Source organism: Lissotriton vulgaris, chromosome 10 (assembly GCF_964263255.1).
Source record: "Lissotriton vulgaris chromosome 10, aLisVul1.2, whole genome shotgun sequence".
NCBI classification, from domain to species: Eukaryota; Metazoa; Chordata; class Amphibia; order Caudata; family Salamandridae; genus Lissotriton; species Lissotriton vulgaris.
The window spans coordinates 62,241,187-62,263,241 of NC_141698.1; the positions used below are offsets into that span (position 1 = coordinate 62,241,187).

Below are 22,055 nucleotides of genomic sequence, written 5' to 3' on the forward strand. Positions count from 1 at the left end.
TCATCTTAAAAGATACAACTCAGCCAGCTATTGAGCCTGAAGAGACATGGATGGGGGAGCGGCTTGGCATAGAATGAAGCTGATGTATTCTTCTGCTCATGGGTTTGTTCTACTCATTCTGGTTAAAGGCTGCCGAGACATGTAATAAGCAGAGTTGTTGTCTTTTCCAGGGTTGTGAGTGATGGTGTAGGTTTATTTTGGCAGGCCATTATTTAATGTGAGAAGACATGTTGGCCCCAAATCTAGATGAAAGCTCCAAATGGTATGATATAATGATGAACCTTTTTCCCATAAATAAAAATGTAATAGTGTTCACAAGCCCCAAAAAACTCTCAGGCCCTATTGTTCTGGTTGCAAGTGTGCATGTTGGTGTCACAGAGACTACAGATGGTGTAGAATCAAGCGTAGTGATTGTCATTGCTTTTGCAATGTTGTCTTAGAATGGCTCCCAAGCTTACTGGGCGGCCGTCCACAATAGGTTCAGTGCACAGTGCAGGTCGAAGTATGCCATGTTGGTGGTGCTACTGATTTCTTTATTTCTTGCAATGTATATTCGCACTCCAGGGTCCAGTCGAATGTGTCCTCTAGAGTAGTTATTTCTCTCGGCACTGCTGATGGTGGCATAGCTCACTGTGTACCTTGGGCAAGCATTGCCCATTAACAAAATGGTCTGAAGTCACTGACATCTGTGGGAGCATTACGAGCTTTATTTTCATCTGGGTCTGGGCACATTTCTCGGTCTGAGAATATTAAATGGCATTTATTAAAATTCCCACTTTGCAGCATTCAGTGTTAGTTGTGCATATTGGAGCTCTCAACACACTTGCTCGCGAGAAGAGCTTTGTTGTGTTGTTCTACAAAGGCTGTAAATACTAAAATGTTGACAGTATTTAAGTGCATTGATGATGTGCAATTCACTCTCCTACTCGCTTCTTTGAATATCTCTGCTTTTGATACTCCAGACCTTGGTCATATACAGTGAACAGTCCAAGATGAGTTGTGAATGTTGTGCTGTACCTTAGTGTAACTCAAGTTGATGGTAAACTTTGTTATGGTCCACTTTATAAAATGCCCCAGCCCTTTTCAGGAATGTAGCAGGTCAGGGAAGTGTAGTCCCTGGTATCATTCTCATTGAATGGCAGCTTTGAGTACTCTCATGTCCATGCGCATGCGTACCTTGCCATCTGTGTTGTATTTGGACTCTACACAAACACAAACGTCTGTTTCGTTTAGCCTTGGCTCATGGTTGATTGTCTTGTAATTTAAATATACTCCACAAACAAGCACAATCTCCCAATTATGAGATTTAAACTTGGTTTTTTTGTACTTTGCTCACTGTTCCTTAGGCACCACGAATAAATATGCATCACTGTCTTGAAAATACAACTGCATTTATCTTCATTGTGAGTCTCTGGATGGTGATATCTGAGACTGCGATGTTGCAAATGATGGTGTGCGACATCTGGAAGAATTACTGCTCTTGTCTGTTACAGCCCATGCTATGGCCCATGCGTAGCCAAACTTCATAGTGCTTTTTGATGAGTTCCATTATTGAATCCTTCACACATTTTCTCGAAGTGATCGTTATTACACATTATCAGTATTACTGCACCATTGCATGGCTCGGGCATCACAAGGGTATGCCTGCCCACTTCAATAGTATTCTCTCCTTTTTTGTCTGACCTGCAACTTCATCCTATGCTTCCCTGAGTGTCTTTTTATCTGGATTGCTGTGCATGTTCCTTGGGATATTTCCTTGTTGGGTGAGTTTGTAACCAAAATGCGTTGTCTTGCTTCTCTGATGTAAGTGCTTCTATTTCCTTTGCTTAAGCTTCTGCTTGATTACTGGCATGTGTCATTTCTACAATTTCTTCAAGTAAGCAGCTTTTTGTTACAGTCTGCATCTGAGTGACTCAGAAGGACATCTATAGATGATTCTCGGTGAGATGGCTTCTTCATTAAATAACTTTTTGAATTTGCAGTGTTGAACTAGTCCGCTAAGGCAGCTGATTAATTTGCTGATTGGTTTCGGAAATTTTGCATTGAGAGCATCTCTAACCTTTTGGTACTTCGCAGATTGAGCAGGTGAAGTTCTTTAATTATCCTTTGAATATTGTTGACTACTTGGTGCTTTATTGTCAGCACATTTAATTCTTGTCCTTTTTCCAGAGTCCGACGTGAAACCATCTAGTCATTTAATCTATTTCGGCCAGATGTGCTGCCAGGAATTACGGCGAGATGATTGGTGCTGTCGCAAGAAAGAAGCTGACCCATTTCTTGATTTTCTGTCGATGGACATGCTTATGTTTATCTTGGTGTTCCTTCCTCTTATCGTCTCTATTTATTTAATGTAACTTGGGGCAGAGTTCCTCTTATCAAGGCTTTTTAGTTTTTATGGATTAATGTTAGTGTGGTCTTCCTATTTTCAAAATGGCTGTTTAATAGGTTTGAATGAGCATGTCTGGTTTAAACATAGCAGCCTTATTGCTTAGTTATAATAGTGCCTTACCCTTGTCTGGCTGTCTTTCTCTCATCTCATGAGATTTCAGGTTTCTTTATGTAACAAACTGGCTGCCTAACTATTCATACATGTTGGGAGCGTACTCCTCCACATCTTCGGACCACTTTTTATGCCAGAAGGAGGTGACCGTGAGAGCCTGTCACAGTTCAGGGGAGGTCTTCATTTGTACAGGTGCCTTCTTGACTCGTGGGCTTGAAAGGTCTGTGCTTCCTCCTCTTGTGCGTCCGCGTTTGGGACAGTCGCGCACAGCTGCAACCTACCGGGGTTGACTTTATCACTACAGGTTATGTGGTGAACTTTTGATGCCCACGAGGCTACCTTTGTTTGCATGCCCAGGTTCACAATAGTCACGATGGGCTGAGAAGATGCTCTCTGTTCTACAAGGATAATGTATGTCGCTTCACAGTACTCAACACATAATTTCAGCTAGTCATGGATCATAGTGGATGCGCCTTGATTGAAAGTGTGTCTTCGTCCTTTACTTTCGCACTGGATGTTGTGTATCGGTCATGGAAATGTACTGGAATGTCCTCTGGTTATGAAGCTACTCTATACAATGTGGTATCTGCTGCATGTCGCTGTACCTCTCTGCCCCCTTCGTTGCTTTGCTTACTGTGTTTTCTCTCCTCACAGAAAGTTGTATCGTACCTAGCTGGTGTGTTGAAAAATCTTCTGCCCTCGATGTCACACAGGGAACAGCCTGGAGACATGACAAGGGGGTGGAACCTATTTTAAATAGAAAATGTGAGTGACTGATTATGTACTACCAGGAAAAGAGGGCAGAAAGCTCAACAGTAAAAGCAGAGATGATAGTGTTTGGTCCACCACCCTTGGTTTGAAAGATCACAACTTCCATTCACTATGCAGCATAGCTTACACATCAGTTAAAGTGTCAGGATTTGTTTATGGTCTTAAACTTCTGACAGGCAGAAACAAGTCCAAAGAAACCCAAGTCAAAGGTTTCATGAGCTTCATTTTCTTGCATTTTCTTGCAGCTCCCTAAAATGAGGGCAGCCGTTGCCTTCATTCAAACACAGCTCGAATTGTACCGTATTTTCCGGCGTATAAGACGACCCGGCGTATAAGACGACCCCCTACTTTTCTTGACAAAATGTAGGTTTCGTGCTATACTCGCCGTATAAGACTACCCCCACTTCCTAACATCCTACAGTCCCCTTTCTATCTCCATGGACTGAGGAGATCATGTGGTACTGACGCTCCTCTCCTTCCGATGAGCGTAAGAATTACGGAAGGAGAGAGAGATCAGCACATGTGGAGGAGCGCCTCGTCTGCCTGGGGATGTGCAGCTGCAGTCTAGGTAGGGCTCACGGCGCCATTTGTTTGCTTTTAAAACTTGCGCAGTGTTTGTCGGTGGATTAGAAGGTTTGCCAGGCGTACTACACTTACCACTTGATAAGTCTGTTGTGGAGGGGAGGGTGATTGCCCAGGACATGCTATGGACACAGCAGCACGTTAGCAGTTTATTTTGTAGTTGTTGCATGTAGCCATTGAATTGTTGCTTGCTAATGATTTGTGAAATGTCACCACAGTCTCAGTTCGTACCCTTGAGTGTGCCCTAGGCCACAGCAATTTTTGATAACATAAGTGGTTACTAGCTTGTCTTATAGGAGAAGCGGTCTGACACCTTCGGGTGAAGTCCGCGCTATGTAAAACAACCGTCAATTTTGGTACCCGGCGTATAAGACGACCCCTGACTTTCCAGAACATTTTAAGGGGTTAAAAAGTCGTCTTATACGCCGGAAAATACGGTAGTTACTTTGAGAAGTCATCACAAGAGTACAGCAAGTTTTCAACAACAACTTCATCCACAAGCTCAGATGAGCTTACCATGCCCTTACCAGATTAGATTCTCCACAAATTTGTCAGGCAAGAGCCCTCGCAAAGTCTGGTAACAAAGAAGCTCACTGCTGTCCATAGGAAAGCATGGAGCCTTATACTGCTAAAGGGATTTTTGGGCCTTTTACTTACGAGCGGCTCACACAACCTGGATACAAGGCATCCACAAGAGGAGAAAGACATCTGGAACATGTCAGACACTCCCCTTAGATTTCAGACGGATCAGGGAGCATCTAGAAGCTGGAACACATCTCCCTTAGTATGGCCCTCCCGAAAGCACCTAGAAACTGGAAGAAACTCATCGTAAAACTTGGGCAGATGAGAAAGCACCTATAAACTGAAATACACTATATGGAACTGTTGGACTTGGCCTTTTTCCCCCCAAATTTTTCGCTTTTGACCCCCTTACCTAGGATGTCTCCCCCATGGGATTAAACCTGTATAGGCCATGAGTGGTGTGAGACACCTTGTTGAAAATGTAAAATTACATGTTGTTAAATGGTGTACAGAAAAATATCCCCCATTTTGAAAATGTACCCGACTAAAATGTACTGTGATTTTAAAATGGATGCCATGGCCCTGGGTAGTGCCACCTGACTGCGTTAGGTTGGCGGTCTAGTTAATATTACCCAGCTACCCCTAGCTTTTGGAGGGAAAGCCTGGCACCCAGGGTGCTCACCCCCTCCCCTTGAGCCAGTTTAGGCCAGATTTGCCAACATTCTAGAAGGTCCTGGCACTGCCTGGGAGGAGGGTATAAATAGGGGGAAGTGTCACCAGAGAGTCAGTCAGCGCTGGGACAAGGAAGGGAGGGGACCTGCTGTGAGGTGCTACCGCCACATGGGCCTGTGAGCTGGGCCCTGCACCCCTATAAACCCCCCCTCTGCTGTCCCCATGGGCCCCTGACAAGGGAGGGCCCCTACCCAGGTCACTGAAGCTGTTTGGACCAGGTACCACGCCAGCGCTGCGTGAAGAAGCGCCCAGGAGGTGAGGAGTGTGCCCCTGAGGAACTGCTGTGGGACTGTCTACCCCCCTTGAGAAGCTGTGGCTCATTTGAAGCCATCTGGGGAAGATTGTGCCTCCAAAAGAACTGTTGCCCCTTGTGGGGTACTGCCTGGCAAGCGCTATTCTGGGGAGGTTGATGCCCCCAAGGAAGTTGTGGGCAGAGGAAGGAGCAGGGCGCTGTGAATAGCGCCATCCTGCTGAGGAGGATCGCGCTGGAGGAGCCTACCCTCGTTTTGGCGCGCTGTCCGCCATATAAATAATTAAATAGAAGGGAGCCTACCCCTTATTACCGCCGATATCACCGCCGCAGCCCGAGGAGTGTTGGCGCTACCTCGCGCCGGTTGTAAATAGGCCGAAATCACCGCCGCAGCCCGGCGCTGTCGTGGGGACCCCCCCCCCCGCTGTTGTGGGCACCGTTGCGGCGGCCCCCGGTGCCAGGAGAGGGCCGCCGAAGTGAAGATAGGGCCGCGCCAGGCCCTGAAGCCGTCAGGTCCCCCATCACGTGACGGGGCGCCCGGCCGCGTCATCGGCCCGCCCCCGCCAACGCCGCGCAGGGATTGGTTGCTGGCCCGGTCGGCCGGGAAGGCCGGAAGAAGCCAAATTGAAGCCCCAGGTCCCCGAGAGGAAGGAGGGGGACCCGGGTGAAGCGACGGTGTGGGGCCCCCGGGACTGAGGGGAGCCCCGAGTGTGCTTTATCACCAGAGCGGGTGCCCACCCCGCCGGTGTGTGCACCCGCGCTGGAGGGAAGAGCTGCGCGTCATCTGCAGGGCTCCGTGTGGGAGAGGGAGCCCTGCCATCGTGAGGGAGGACGTTGCGGTGCGCCTTGCCGAGCCCCGATTGGGCCTGAGGACTGGAGCGGGTGTCCACCCTGCCGGGCAGGACGCCCGAAGGAGCCGAGCCCAAGCCCCGGGTCCCCGTGTGGAAGAGGACGGGCCCGGGTGAAACTGAGGAGGCACCGGTGCGGGCCCCCTGTGCTCTGGAGAGAGCCCCGTTTGTGCCTGAAGCCTCGTGGAGGCTGCCTGCAAGTCCCGGGCCCCCGTGAGGAAGGAGGGGCCCGGCTGTCGCAAAAGGGGAGGGGGCATCGAGGCACGTGGTCGGTGCCTGCCCCCCTCCTCGGAGAAGAGCCCTGCTCCTATCGTGGAGGGGCCCAGGCCAGCCTGGAGAACAAGGAGGAATGGGCCTCGAGGCACATTGCCGGTGCCTGCCCTTCCTCATGGAAGCCCGCGCCTGCTGAGGTCTGCGAGAGGAAAGAGTCTAGGAGCAGCCTGTGAGTGGGGCTGCCGTAGGGGAGTAGGGGGTGGATGTCGGGGCACAGGGTCGGTGCTCGCCCCTCCCCATCTTGGGGGAATCTGCCTAAAGGAAGAGCAGCCCCCCCCCACTGGGAGACATTGTACTAGAGCTCGTTGGCCCTAATTGCACACCAGAGAGCCCCAGAGAGAAGTACCTTTGGAACTGCCAGGCCTCTGATCTGGGCCAAGACATTAGTTAACCCCTACCTGGGGGTCCAGGTGAATGCCAGCTAGTGTAGGCCCTGGGGTTTGTGTTAGTGTGGCGTAAGGCAGTGCTTTTGCTGAATTTCTCGCCCAGTGTGTTTATGGCCTAAGGGCACACCCCCATATAGGTTGGCTTGAGTGAGCCGGGAGGGAACAGATGCCTAGGGAGCCTTTATTAGACGATGCACCAGTGGGGAGGATTAGGCTCATGCGTATGGTTTAATACCTGTCAATGCTCTATAATGTGTATGCCTAATGTTCATGAAGAGAGTTGGCTGTTGTGTACACCCTGATGTCTTATGCTTGTAGTGATGCCAACGTTCTGCCTGATGTTGATTCCCCAAGGTTGTTGGTAGAGGGAGCCTAGCTATTCCCTTACAGGTGTTCCTGATATATGAGGAGGGCTCCTACCTGATATCTATGCTGGGCGATGTATGTTCCGCCTAGGTTGGTCAATGGGGTGGCCTGATGTTATTCCAGGCCCTTGTTTATGTACTAGATTGATGGGCCAGATAGGCTGATTTATTGCAGGTGTTCCTGCCCATGTTATGCCGTGATGCCCTAATGTTTTCTTTCCCTAACAGGGGTTGGGTTGGTGTTAATGTGCATGATGTATAACTATGTTAATGTAGAACTTTTGCAATTACAGCCTTCCCTTTAGGATGAGAGTCTGAGTTGGCCCCGCCAGATTGGCCCCAGATCTTATGACATTTTGATTCCATCCTTTTTCTCTTTCAGCATGGACTACTTCCTATGTAAATAATTTCCCCCCTTTATCCACTCGGCTCTGGCGCCATTTGGCGCCCTGTGTGACACTACTGTTTTGCATTCTTTTGCCTTGCAGGTTGGAAACCCTACTAAACTACGTATCTTTTTCCAACTCAAACTGGTGTCCTGCCTCTTTTGTGGTGTGCCTGGTGTGTTGACTGTGGGTACTGCGTGAATGCTTCACATGTCCTTGGAGTTTGGCCTGCCCGCTTGATGCCATGCTATCCCCTTGGAGATTTGGGTAACCCCCATTTCTTACATTGGTGGCAAGCGGTGGGATAGGACTTGTGCTTGCGCAGTACCACAGCGGCCACGGGTTACACTGCAAATAGAGCTTTGGATGTAATCCGAGCCTTGTTGTGGGGATTATTGTGTTTTTTGATTGCTTCCTTCTGAAGAGTGTTCTGGATTGTCCCCTTGTTCCACTGGGAGGGTGTGTCCCGGGTGTACCTCGCCACGATGGGGTTGGTTTACCAGGAGGTGGAACTAATGGAGTACACCGAACAGGAGGTGATAGATTTCCTCCTGGAGAGAGGGATACCCCCAGTAGGGAACATTAGGAGGAATTTGTTTCTCTATGAGGCCCTCAAGAGGGGAGAGCCCTTAGAGATTGATGGGGACTTGTCTGACTACCCCCCCGAGGTTTTGAAGGGTCAGTGGGTTAGAGACCAGAGAGAGGGCTCCCCATCCAGAACCCTGGGAGGTAATTGCTCCGATGAGGAGGAGGAAGAGTTTAAGAGGGCGGAGACGCCAGTAGCTGTGGAGGACACCGAAGACAGGGAGTCTCGCACTGGGTCCAGTCCCGGGGGCACTGCCCCATCCCTTTCCCTGTCCCCAGAAGAGTGGGTAGATAGGAGGGAAGAGAGGGAGTATCAGCTGGCGCTGGCAAAGCTCAGGCATGCCGAGGGCTTAGCGCAGCTGAGGGTAGAAGAGCAGCGACTAGAGACTGAAAAAGTCCTAGCGCTGGAGAGGATGGCGGAGGCGGAGAGGGCCTTCGCCAGGGAGAGATCAGCTCAGGTGGGTAGTTTGTCCCCTGAGAGTGGTTTTAGGAGTCTGGATTCACCGAGGTGGGTGGGATCCAGTGGTGGCAGCGAGTGTAGGTCCAGTGCAAGGAGTCCCACTCCCGAAGCCCAGGAGACCGTGCCTGATTCCCCGGAAGAGGAGGACGGGTTAATGTTCAGGGGCAGGGGAAAGCTGTTCCATCAGTCCTGGGGAGAGTTTGAGGAGGAGTGTTGGACTGTACTGGAGGATTGGGTGGTGAGGAGAGCAGTGGAGGATTGGGAAGGGCTGTGCCATGCCGTTATCCGGGAGCACATGCTGAGGAGTTGTTTCCCAATACTGCGTCACCATCTGTTGCAAGGTCGGGTTCTCCGACCCCAGGGAACTTGCACGGGAGGCAGACCTCTGGGTAAGTGCCAGAGCGTCTAGGAAGGCTGAGGGGAGTGATCCTGAAGGGAGTGAGACGGGGAGGTGTCCCAAGGTGCCCCAGCTGCGGCCACCGGGCCTGGAGTGTTCTTTAAGAGAACCCCAGCTTGGGAGGCTAGGCTGCCCCGATGTGTCATCCAGAGGGAGGGATCCCCTTATGTCAGGAGAACCCGGAGCATCAATAATCAGAGCTCCAGTGGTTCGGGGGTCTGACCAGTCACAGGGTCTAGATCCTGGACTGGGGTTCCAGGTTCAGGGGTTGCCTGACCTGGAAGGTGGGGTACCCGTAATTCGGGGCCCTACCAAATTGACTCCCAGGGGTACTACTCCAGTCAGGAGGGTGCGGAACTCTGGGAGGGGGTGCAGAGGGAGGATGGTCTCTTCTCTGTCACCAGCTCAGCCACAGGGCACAGATCCCGGGTTGGGTGGCCAGGGACAGGAGTTGCCTGCCCTGGTGGGAGGGACATCTGTAACCAGAGTCCACCCGGAAGTGACTCCCAGGGGTACTTCTCCGGGTAGGAGGGTGCGGAACTCTGGGAGGGGGTGCAGGGAGAGGGAGGACTCGCCCCTGTCACCGGTTCAGCCTGTGGGTTTCGACTCCAGGTTGGGGAGAGAGTTGTGTGAGGGTGTCCCCAGGCGTAGGAGATGGAGGAACCCTAGGAGGAGAAGTAGGGGGAGGGGAGCCTCGCCCCTAAGGGCTGGTCAGTCTGAGGGTGTAGACCCCAGGTGGGTGGACCAGTGGAAATTTGGAGAGAGGAGAGTGGTTCAAGAGAATTCCATGCCTGAGGCTAGAGCCTCCCACTCTAGGAAGGAGAAACATCCCACTAGGGAACACCCGTGGGGTGGTTTTGCTGGTGAAGGGAGGGTTGCGAGAGAGAACCATTGGGTTCCAGAGTGTGCGAGAAACTGCAGGTGCTCCTGTAGTTGCAGGCCTGCGTCCACCTTTTTCCGCCCCAAGCAGGGAAGCCCATCAAGGCATTGATCAGTCTACCCTGGCTTTTGGCTGGGGGGGAGTTGTGTTGGACTTGGCCTTTTCCCCCCCAAATTTTTCGCTTTTGACCCCCTTACCTAGGATGTCTCCCCCATGGGATTAAACCTGTATAGGCCATGAGTGGTGTGAGACACCTTGTTGAAAATGTAAAATTACATGTTGTTAAATGGTGTACAGAAAAATATCCCCCATTTTGAAAATGTACCCGACTAAAATGTACTGTGATTTTAAAATGGATGCCATGGCCCTGGGTAGTGCCACCTGACTGCGTTAGGTTGGCGGTCTAGTTAATATTACCCAGCTACCCCTAGCTTTTGGAGGGAAAGCCTGGCACCCAGGGTGCTCACCCCCTCCCCTTGAGCCAGTTTAGGCCAGATTTGCCAACATTCTAGAAGGTCCTGGCACTGCCTGGGAGGAGGGTATAAATAGGGGGAAGTGTCACCAGAGAGTCAGTCAGCGCTGGGACAAGGAAGGGAGGGGACCTGCTGTGAGGTGCTACCGCCACATGGGCCTGTGAGCTGGGCCCTGCACCCCTATAAACCCCCCCTCTGCTGTCCCCATGGGCCCCTGACAAGGGAGGGCCCCTACCCAGGTCACTGAAGCTGTTTGGACCAGGTACCACGCCAGCGCTGCGTGAAGAAGCGCCCAGGAGGTGAGTAGTGTGCCCCTGAGGAACTGCTGTGGGACTGTCTACCCCCCTTGAGAAGCTGTGGCTCATTTGAAGCCATCTGGGGAAGATTGTGCCTCCAAAAGAACTGTTGCCCCTTGTGAGGTACTGCCTGGCAAGCGCTATTCTGGGGAGGTTGATGCCCCCAAGGAAGTTGTGGGCAGAGGAAGGAGCAGGGCGCTGTGAATAGCGCCATCCTGCTGAGGAGGATCGCGCTGGAGGAGCCTACCCTCGTTTTGGCGCGCTGTCCGCCATATAAATAATTAAATAGAAGGGAGCCTACCCCTTATTACCGCCGATATCACCGCCGCAGCCCGAGGAGTGTTGGCGCTACCTCGCGCCGGTTGTAAATAGGCCGAAATCACCGCCGCAGCCCGGCGCTGTCGTGGGCACCGTTGCGGCGGCCCCCGGTGCCAGGAGAGGGCCGCCGAAGTGAAGATAGGGCCGCGCCAGGCCCTGAAGCCGTCAGGTCCCCCATCACGTGACGGGGCGCCCGGCCGCGTCATCGGCCCGCCCCCGCCAACGCCGCGCAGGGATTGGTTGCTGGCCCGGTAGGCCGGGAAGGCCGGAAGAAGCCGAATTGAAGCCCCGGGTCCCCGAGAGGAAGGAGGGGGACCCGGGTGAAGCGACGGTGTGGGGCCCCCGTGACTGAGGGGAGCCCCGAGTGTGCTTTATCACCAGAGCGGGTGCCCACCCCGCCGGTGTGTGCACCCGCGCTGGAGGGAAGAGCTGCTCGTCATCTGCAGGGCTCCGTGTGGGAGAGGGAGCCCTGCTATCGTGAGGGAGGACGTTGCGGTGCGCCTTGCCGAGCCCCGATTGGGCCTGAGGACTGGAGCGGGTGTCCACCCTGCCGGGCAGGACGCCCGAAGGAGCCGAGCCCAAGCCCCGGGTCCCCGTGTGGAAGAGGACGGGCCCGGGTGAAACTGAGGAGGCACCGGTGCGGGGCCCCCTGTGCTCTGGAGAGAGCCCCGTTTGTGCCTGAAGCCTCGTGGAGGCTGCCTGCAAGTCCCGGGCCCCCGTGAGGAAGGAGGGGCCCGGCTGTCGCAAAAGGGGAGGGGGCATCGAGGCACGTGGTCGGTGCCTGCCCCCCTCCTCGGAGAAGAGCCCTGCTCCTATCGTGGAGGGGCCCAGGCCAGCCTGGAGAACAAGGAGGAATGGGCCTCGAGGCACATTGCCGGTGCCTGCCCTTCCTCATGGAAGCCCGCGCCTGCGGAGGTCTGCGAGAGGAAAGAGTCTAGGAGCAGCCGGTGAGTGGGGCTGCCGTAGGGGAGTAGGGGGTGGATGTCGGGGCACAGGGTCGGTGCTCGCCCCTCCCCATCTTGGGGGAATCTGCCTAAAGGAAGAGCAGCCCCCCCCCCCCCCCCCCCCCCCCCCCCCCCCCCACTGGGAGACATTGTACTGGAGCTCGTTGGCCCTAATTGCACACCAGAGAGCCCCAGAGAGAAGTTCCTTTGGAACTGCCAGGCCTCTGATCTGGGCCAAGACATTAGTTAACCCCTACCTGGGGGTCCAGGTGAATGCCAGCTAGTGTAGGCCCTGGGGTTTGTGTTAGTGTGGCGTAAGGCAGTGCTTTTGCTGAATTTCTCGCCCAGTGTGTTTATGGCCTAAGGGCACACCCCCATATAGGTTGGCTTGAGTGAGCCGGGAGGGAACAGATGCCTAGGGAGCCTTTATTAGATGATGCACCAGTGGGGAGGATTAGGCTCATGCGTATGGTTTAATACCTGCCAATGCTCTATAATGTGTATGCCTAATGTTCATGAAGAGAGTTGGCTGTTGTGTACACCCTGATGTCTTATGCTTATAGTGATGCCAACGTTCTGCCTGATGTTGATTCCCCAAGGTTGTTGGTAGAGGGAGCCTAGCTATTCCCTTACAGGTGTTCCTGATATATGAGGAGGGCTCCTACCTGATATCTATGCTGGGCGATGTATGTTCCGCCTAGGTTGGTCAATGGGGTGGCCTGATGTTATTCCAGGCCCTTGTTTATGTACTAGATTGATGGGCCAGATAGGCTGATTTATTGCAGGTGTTCCTGCCCATGTTATGCCGTGATGCCCTAATGTTTTCTTTCCCTAACAGGGGTTGGGTTGGTGTTAATGTGCATGATGTATAACTATGTTAATGTAGAACTTTTGCAATTACAGCCTTCCCTTTAGGATGAGAGTCTGAGTTGGCCCCGCCAGATTGGCCCCAGATCTTATGACATTTTGATTCCATCCTTTTTCTCTTTCAGCATGGACTACTTCCTATGTAAATAATTTCCCCCCTTTATCCACTCGGCTCTGGCGCCATTTGGCGCCCTGTGTGACACTACTGTTTTGCATTCTTTTGCCTTGCAGGTTGGAAACCCTACTAAACTACGTATCTTTTTCCAACTCAAACTGGTGTCCTGCCTCTTTTGTGGTGTGCCTGGTGTGTTGACTGCGGGTACTGCGTGAATGCTTCACATGTCCTTGGAGTTTGGCCTGCCCGCTTGATGCCATGCTACCCCCTTGGAGATTTGGGTAACCCCCATTTCTTACAGGAACACAGTTCCATTAGAACTCAGACCAACCAGAAATTACTGTGAAATTAGAATGCACTCCACTTAGAAGACGGGGAGTTACAAAAACGAGTAGAAACTGGACGCTCTCCCAATAGCACTCAGAGGGATCATAAAACACCTAGAAATTGTAACAAACTCTGCGTAAAGCTCAAGCACATCAGAAATCACATAGGAACTGGAACACACACTCCCTAGAACTCATGCAGTTGATAATGCATGCCCCATTGAGGAGGATTGTTCTCTTTTCTATGCCACAGGCGACTTCATCCAGTATCTGCTGAGAGACAAAAATGGTGCAAAGAATTGTCGAGCTCCGAAGGGCATGTCTAATGAAGATGCCATCAATGGGTCAACCTTGGCATTTATTGCTTGGGCCACACAACGGGGAGGTGGATGAGCAGTGAGAAGTTGTTGGTTAAGTGTCAAGTAGTGATGAAGGGAGCACTACATTTTTCATGGGTCTAGATTATGAATTAAAATAAGGGCATTATAGGGGATTCAGCTATGAGTGGGAGAAGTAGTAGATGTGGGGGTAGGGGAGAGGTTAGCTCTGAGGCATGCAAAACACAAGTAGTCCTATTTCAACCAAATAATCTTCAAATGGAAGCAGTGATACATTGTGTAACCACACCCTAAAGCCATGCAGTAGACTTTAAAGAATGAATACTTGAAAATAAGGTAAACATTTGCATTTCTTTTTAAATTAATACATTTTAAAAACAAAATGCACATCTTGCTAACGACGCCTATACCCTGGGTAGCTATGGTTCTCTTAGTGCTGAACCACTGAGAAAAAAACAACTGCTGCAGTAACGACGACCGAGTGTTTACCTTTAAGTTTTAAACATACGTTTATTAACACTGTTGCATTTTGCCAATAAAGGCTATGCAAACATTAAAATCTGTAAGAGTCCTACCTTTAAAAAAATAAAAATAAACTTTTTGTTTTATCGTTTTGTCAAATACATTAAGAAACATCCCCAATTTAAAACACACTTCTTTATATCCTCAACTCATTACATGTTTTACCACATCATTCTTCGCATATGTACCTTCTTAAACCATGGTAATAACGCTGTTCTTTTACACTATTACAAAATAGTAACACATGAATTAAAGATTGGTCGGCTGTCTGGCACGGATGCCATTTTGTATCATAGGGCATATTCGTCTTCCTGTAACATCTGGTCTCCAATAGAGGCAAATGCCCCATCCTTAGTTTTAACATCCAAGGGTTGGATATTTAATAAAGGACTGTTGAGGAAGGTCAGTCTATTCAGATTGAATTACATATTTATAGCGAAGGCAACCCTGAAAGGCACTTAAGTCACATTTATAGTTCACTTCTTTTAAGGGCACATGCATCAAGGTAATCATTTGCGATTACCAAATAGCGAATTTTAAGGATTCACTATTTGGTAATCGCAAATGCCTATGCATGAAGGATGAGCGAATATTTTTGCGAATCCTTAACATTCCCAAATAGCGAATTACAAATTGCAATTTGCTATTAGGGAATGCATTCCCATGAGCCTATAGGTCCATAGGAATTAATGGGAATGCATTGGCAATTTGCGATTACTAAATTGGTAATCACAAATTGCCAATGCAATTGCAAGGGTGCTAGGGGGACTAAGGCCCCACTGATGCACCCCCAAAAAAGGTAAGTGTGCACATGTGGCACACACACATAACCTAAGGGCATGTGTGTGCGCCACAAGGTACTTTTAAAAATCCAATATTGTGCATTTTTCAAAGGATTCATAAATTACCATCAACTTTAAGTTGATGGTAATTTGCTATTCCTAAATGCAAAGTCGCGTTTTGAAAATGCTACATGCATCACATTTGGGGAATCGCAAATTAGGTAATCGTAAAAATTGTGATTACCTATTTTGCAAATGCAATGCTTTTGACGCATCGGAAAAGGCATTTTACCTGTCGCAAATGGGCAGATTCGCAGCCCGGTAAAATGCTTGATGCATGTGCCCCTCTGAATGTTATCAATTTTTTCTTTTCAAGGTTAGAGCAGTTGAAAGAAAAGTACTGGTGATGCTAGGGAGGCATCTGCTGACGCCAAACCTCCCAGATGGCACCTTCTCCTTCATGTCACTGCTTGAGAACAGTCCAGATGTGATTGTTTATTCAGATTTGGGTAACTGTAGTCATGTTAATAAGGCATGTGAATAAGGCATCTGAAGTTCAGCTGATGAAAGGTTGGAAGTATTGATCACAATTTAAAAAGTAACTTATTAAAAGATTAGAACAATATTGTTTTTGAAACAGTATGCTGCACAAAAAGCCCTCAGTCAATAAAAGGGCTTAAGGTAGTGCTGTGTGTCTATCGGAGGCCGTCGGCCATGGTACATCAATCACACTACATACATTTTGATGCCCAGGCTACAGTGCAGGAAACGTGTTCCAAGGTCTAGAACATAACCTCAGGTTCACCGCAAAGGTAGAAAAATTGCAGTACCTGAACTGCAATTCCTAGAGGTTCGAACGCCAAGCACCCACTACGCACCGCATATACCAACAATTGGAGATACTGAATCCTTCTTAGCACACCAACAACTAGAGATCAAAAATACCCACAATCAGATGACCACAGCACTGAAACTGACAATGGAAAGGGCTTCAACTATGTCAACAAGATCCTCCACAGAGCCCCAAAGTTACCAGGTATGAGCCATAAGCCTGTGGATGTGAGAACACCTTTAAAAAAAATTGAACATAAATGGACAAGCCCTGATTTTTGCGATTTGGACATCAGTGTATGTGCCCATGCTCTAAATCATGACTCAAGCAAGACAAAGCATAAGCAACTGCACAGGATTAAAACCTTCAGATCCCAAAGCTCAGAAGTAACCCTGATCTGGTAATAGAACCTCAGGTACTGCAGGCACATCTCAACACTGAAACACAGACACAGGTGAAGGGCATACAACAGAACACACACAAAATCATAATATCCAAAACCAACACCACAGTGTACTAACTACATACATCTCAGACTATTCACTTAATAAATAACTCGATCACCACATGCCAATAGATGAACCTCAAAGCTGAAGTAAATTTACAAAGACCTGCTGGGCAAATACCCATGCAATGAAAAGAAACAACATAGCAGTTATTTATCATCATGACCTAGCCTCACCTGAGAACTATTTATCACCACAAAACCCTGGTAACCTAAGATGCACCAACTGGTAATGTGAAGACAATTTAACTTTGTGCATCTAGAGTCAATAACTCAATCAATCTCACAAATGCAAGTCCCAAATGTCATAACGATTCCAATCAAGAGCAATCACAACAAGCCAACAAAGAATTTCACGGGGAGGAGCCAAGATGGCGACCTGAGCGGACGTACAGCCTTTCGGCTCCGCCGGCCCCGGAATCCCGCACCGCAATCCTGTGTATCCTCCTGAATTCTTTTCGACTTGAAATGTGTGGGAAGCGGAGCTGATGCTAATGGTGTTCCGCCGACCTCTCCACCCGCCCGGAGTCGGAAGCTATTGACCGACTCGCCCTGGCCCGGGACCCTGCCTTCTCCGCTGCGCACTGCGGACCTCCCGTCCCTTGAATCAGCCGATCCGCTGCGGAGGTGGTGCGACAGAACGGAGTCTCCTTCATTAGCGCATGGACTGAGCACCGCCTGCCGCCAGGGACTATCGTGCATGCGCTGGGTTGCACGGAGGTGGAGGGGAGAAGTGCCCGATCTGCGAGTCCTTTGTTCTTGGCCGCCATGTTCCTGCTCATCTCTACTTGTCCCTCTGGCCGGTAACGGCGAGCCCTACTTGGGTCCGCCTGCCTCACCACATAACTGCCGGCTTTCAGGCTATGCTGTAGATCGGGCGGAATATTGCTAGCCCGGGGAACGCCAACTGCTGTCCGGTCGCGTCCCGCGACCCCCCTTCCCCCCCCCACAGTACTTCGGTGGATAGAGGACAAGATGGCGATGCCTGTGGTTCGCCACTGTGAAGACGACTACGCATCCTCTCCACGTAGCAGCGGGCTCGCTTACGTGCAGGGGGCCGGAGCACACTCTTCCCCCGGACGTGCAGAATCGGGGAAATTACAGCCTGATTGTACTATTAAAGACGTGTTGGCGACCCTGGGCGAGTTTAGATCGGCGATGCTGCACAGTTACAGCGTACTGGGGGTGAGACTCGATGCATGCGCCCACGCTCTCAGCCAGGAGCAGGGGAATCGTCCCCAACAACATTTCGGATTGGAGCTGCTACAGTCCACCGCCACACCTTTGCCTCGAAGTGATACAGTGGATGCTACAGTAACCATCGCTGTGGCGGGTAGCGACTTGTTGCCAACTACCAGTTCAGTCGTTGCTACACTGTTTCCCCCTTGCTCCATGCCTGACTGTGTGCATCGCCTCATGGCGTCACGGCTTGGGGTATCAGCTGCCCGCCCTCATGCTTCTTCATCAGCTTACTTATCACGGACTCTGATCGCCCTGTTTTGTGACTTTTGTGTCTTGGATGCGCCGGAGAAGCCTGTGACCGAGGGAGATTCATTTCTCGGGGCCAAACGCCGTTCTCTCTGTGCTTATGCACCTCCCCCCTCCTCCGGGCGGCCATTTTCTCTCGTCCCCTTGGACTGCACTGGACTACCAAGTAGAATGGGTGAGAGGCCGAGCCCCAGATCGGGCCAGGGCTAGGAGATCTCCTTTTGTTTAACAGCCGGGCGGGTGGGTGGAGGTTGTGTGGACCTTGAATTTGGCCTGTTTTAACACGGACTGTGCATTGACTCTCCCTGATCGATAGATTGCTGATGATTTTACTCGATGTTGCTATTGGGGTGGAGAATGTTTATTGGGCCGGCGGAGTCCGCGTATATGTGTAACTGGCCCTCCTCACGGTCTTCTTTTGTGGGAGTTCAAGGATAGATTTCTGTTCTTACTCCCTATATCACTGGATTATACTTCTTTTACTTTTTCTTTCTCTTCTCCTTCCTTCTTCTCTTCTCTTGCTGCATTTCGGGTTTATGGGGCGACAGACACTCTGCTAGGGGGGGGGTAGGCCATAGCCTCTGCATGTGTGTAGGGTGGGGGGTTATATTTTAGTTCGGGTTCATTTCTATGGTGCCTTTCTTGCTTCTTTTATAATTTTTCTTCTTCATTTGGCCCGTGCCTAGGCAAACTAGGGGATGGGTGGCAGCGTAGACGTGGATGGGTTGTTGAGACTACTTTCTTGTGGTATGAATATCTTGTGGCCATCCTCTGGTTGGGACTTGCCTGTTGCGATTCGAATTGATCGGTAATGGTATTTTTGTCAAGTCCCACCTACATGGACCTCGTTTTTCTTTCCTATCTTTATGAGTACGGAACAACACGACCTGATCCTACTAGTCGCACGAAAATTTTTTTTTTTTTAAATTAACCTGCATTGCTCCTGTGTCAAGGTATTGCGGCGCCTTCCAGTCTGCTTTTCGCATAGTAACTATTGTTATGCTGTATTACCTTGTCGCCATATTGCATGCACTAGTGCTACATGAGAGTTCCTGGCCAGCCGGATGGTTGTGGGCCCGTATTTGTTCTGTTTCTGTGCACAATAAAGGTTTTCAAATTTTTTTTTTAAAAAAACAAAAAACAAAACAAAGAATTTCACAATTTGAGAAACCAAACAACTAGCATACACATGCAAATGCACACAAAACAACCATGCAACCACAACTGGCCAATAGAGGCAGAAGTCATGTGAACTAGCAGCCCTTAAAGTTGGATTGTCACCCAATGCAACAAGCAGGCGACTTCTCTACAAACGAAATACACTCACTGGTCTATGGATATAGGAACTCCAGAAGCTAAGACAAAACCAGAACCTAGACAACAATCTAGCAGCATGGAATTCAACGACTTCCACTATAAATTAGCAGTTGGATGGCCATAATATTAACTGCAAAGACACTCACTGCTGTCAACCCAGGGCCCTGGAGGTAAATAATTGCCACCCATAACCTCAATTTCACAAACCACAGCTCATAACTCTTTCAGTACGATCACGCCCATCCAGAATCTCAAATCCCTAAAGCACTCGTCCTCTTAGAAGAACAACCACCACATGTTTGTCAAAAGGCGCAAAAGAGCTTGGTTATATTAACAATTAAAAAGGTAGATCCTAAGGTTACAAAAATAAAGCTGCACTCTTAAGTATGTTACAGAAGGCAAGGTACGTGTTTACGAGGGTACACATGCACCATAGACAACAGCCTGGTACGTGGGCACTTCTGGCTCGACTTTGCAGCATGGACTGAACTCACGGGTTAATAAGTAGCCATAAGATAAGAGAAGGTTTAGAGGGTCCAAAGCTAGAACACAGCCCCGGAGTCAACGTCCTTGTCAGACCAACCCTATAACCTGCTTCGATTGGGAACAACTAGGAGAAACAATTTTAATTATATGCTGAATCAAAGGGGACTGTACCTCCTGACATCATCCTGCGGAAGGCTGCCGTAGACTTGAAGCATGTCCAAGGCCGTGGCATCTTCCCAGCCATTTAACAATAGCCTGTCCTTCTGCAAAGTAAACACAAGAATGTTGAAGGCTGCCATTACTGATAAAAAAATAACAGCGCCAAGGAGAGCAGGCTATGGGACGAGCATATTCATCAGGAAGTCAGCATCTTAGTGTCCCCAGACCAAAAGACTTTGTCATCAAGCAACTGCAGGTGTTAGTGGCAGACCAATGGCCTGGTTTAGATTTGGGGGATAAAGGAAAAAACTACCACTGGAATTATTTCCCAAGATAGGGACAATATGGTGGAGGAATTCCATCCAGTGGAATATACACCTGATTTAGCACTTTTCTTCAGAAAGTCAAAGATTTCCCCTACCCACCTGAGTCTCAATCAGGCCCTAGTTGTCTTCTGCCTTTGTATGTATGTATTGGTAATTATATTGCGCAAATATGTCTGTGAAGCAATGGAGCACTGCACATTACTGCATTGTTTTATAACAAAATTACATTTCAAATATACACATTTGCATGTTACACATTTATATTTTAGGTATGGGGGCAATAAATTATTTTCCCAAGAAGCACGTGATTTTTAATCAAGTGCCACGGGATGGATTCATACCCTGATCCAAGGTATAAAGTCGCTAGACCAAATCTCCCCTACATGTTGAGAGCCCAAAACACAAGGTTCAGTGACTGTCCCATGCATACCAAGAGAGTTCACAGCAGCATCATGAATCATTTTACTGCATTTTATAAGCTAAGGTCACTATGGGCACTGACACAGATGGTCACATGGAGTTTTCTTGCATTCCACATCTCTTATTTAACAGTCATTTTGTGGTTTGTGTATGAAAAGTGTCTCCTTAAAACAGATTTTGTTAGTCAGACATGCCCATCCGGATTTCCACTTGCCATACATTAAGAGAGTCCAGAGGGCTGGACACATGCCAGATTTTTTCAGATAAGCACTGACAATATAAATGAGTTGCATTTAGATTTACTGGATGAAAATATTTTTATGTGGACACAAGACCACAATCTCCCAAGGTATGGCTCAAGATCAGGCCAGTTAGAGATCAAGTCTGGCCATTGATAAGGTAGAATATAGCATGACAAGAGTAAAAAAAAAACGATATAAAGCTAACAGTAAGAAAGTTTAAAAATGTTGGCTGGTATCTTGCATGTTAAAGGAGTCAATAAAAGAGTGAAGAGAGAGTATGATGATATGGGGACATTCTACTAGACTTGTATACCTAAGAACTAATGAGAGACAGAGGTTCAGGCATATATGAGCGATCGGAGGGCTTGCGCATCCCAACTCAACAAAAGGAGGAATAAGGGGCGGCAATTATAATACAGGAATTTGTCAAAAGTGTAGCAGGGATGAAGCTAGAGTAATCACTGGGATTGGACAGATATACAGCAATGGTGCAAAATTCCTTATTGTGGAACTGGCCATGGCTTCACCAGTTTATTAAACTCCTTTGGGAAGACAGGGTGTCTAACCCCCTCAATGTTGGAAGTAGCCATTGCTGTAATTCACAAGCCAGGCAGATATGCTGAAGGATGTGTATCATACGAATCAATCCTATTGTTACAACTTGATGCTAAAGTCTTTACTGGGGATTTAGCACCCAGTCTATGGCCCTTGATTGTGAAGTGGCTGGAACCACATCAACCCAGATTTGTAATAGGACTACAATATGGTAATGATCGGAAAAAAAGTCTCTACATCTAGGGTAGAACACAAAGAATATGTCACCGCTGAACCTGTTCACCATGTTGCTCATTCTAAGTCCTTGGAACCCTTCCTAGAATCTGCTCTCCCACTCAATGCCTGCTCTATAATCTGCACCTTGTCTCATCCACCAGCTGGAGCAGGATCCCACACCCTTTGGCATTTAACTGCAGAGCGATAGGTAACTTGTATTGCTGCACACCTCACACATCTCTGAACTTTCAGAAAGGGTTGCAGTACTAATACCACCGTCTGAAGTACACATTATCCAAGGAAAGCCATGTTATCTACAGTGGAGTACCCCATTACTGGAATTAAAACCTTTAACCACATTACATCAGGTTTGGTAACTCTCAAATAGCTCCCTGTGAAAGCCAGAACAATTAACAAGACCGCCTGCACAACCCAAAAGGTGAGGTGCTTGGTGAGAAAAAGCAGGTCGCCAGATGCTAGTCTAGGACTTCTGGCCACATGTCAGTTTAATGGCGGAGAATAACATTGTTTTGGCCAGGTAGCCATCAGAGTATCTATGCATGCTTCATTAACCCCTTCCACGCTGATGAC

The 22,055-nt window shown here is 49.2% G+C and overlaps 1 protein-coding gene across 1 annotated transcript in view; it reads right to left on the reverse strand.

Moving 5' to 3' along the window:
* LCMT1 (leucine carboxyl methyltransferase 1) overlaps window positions 1-22,055 on the reverse strand; it is a 159,893-nt gene that overhangs the window by 45,188 nt on the left and 92,650 nt on the right. Inside the window, exon 9 of the mRNA XM_086940464.1 lies at window positions 19,718-19,809. Coding sequence (XP_086796590.1) covers window positions 19,718-19,809 — 92 coding nt within the window. The remainder of the gene's footprint in view (window positions 1-19,717; window positions 19,810-22,055) is intronic.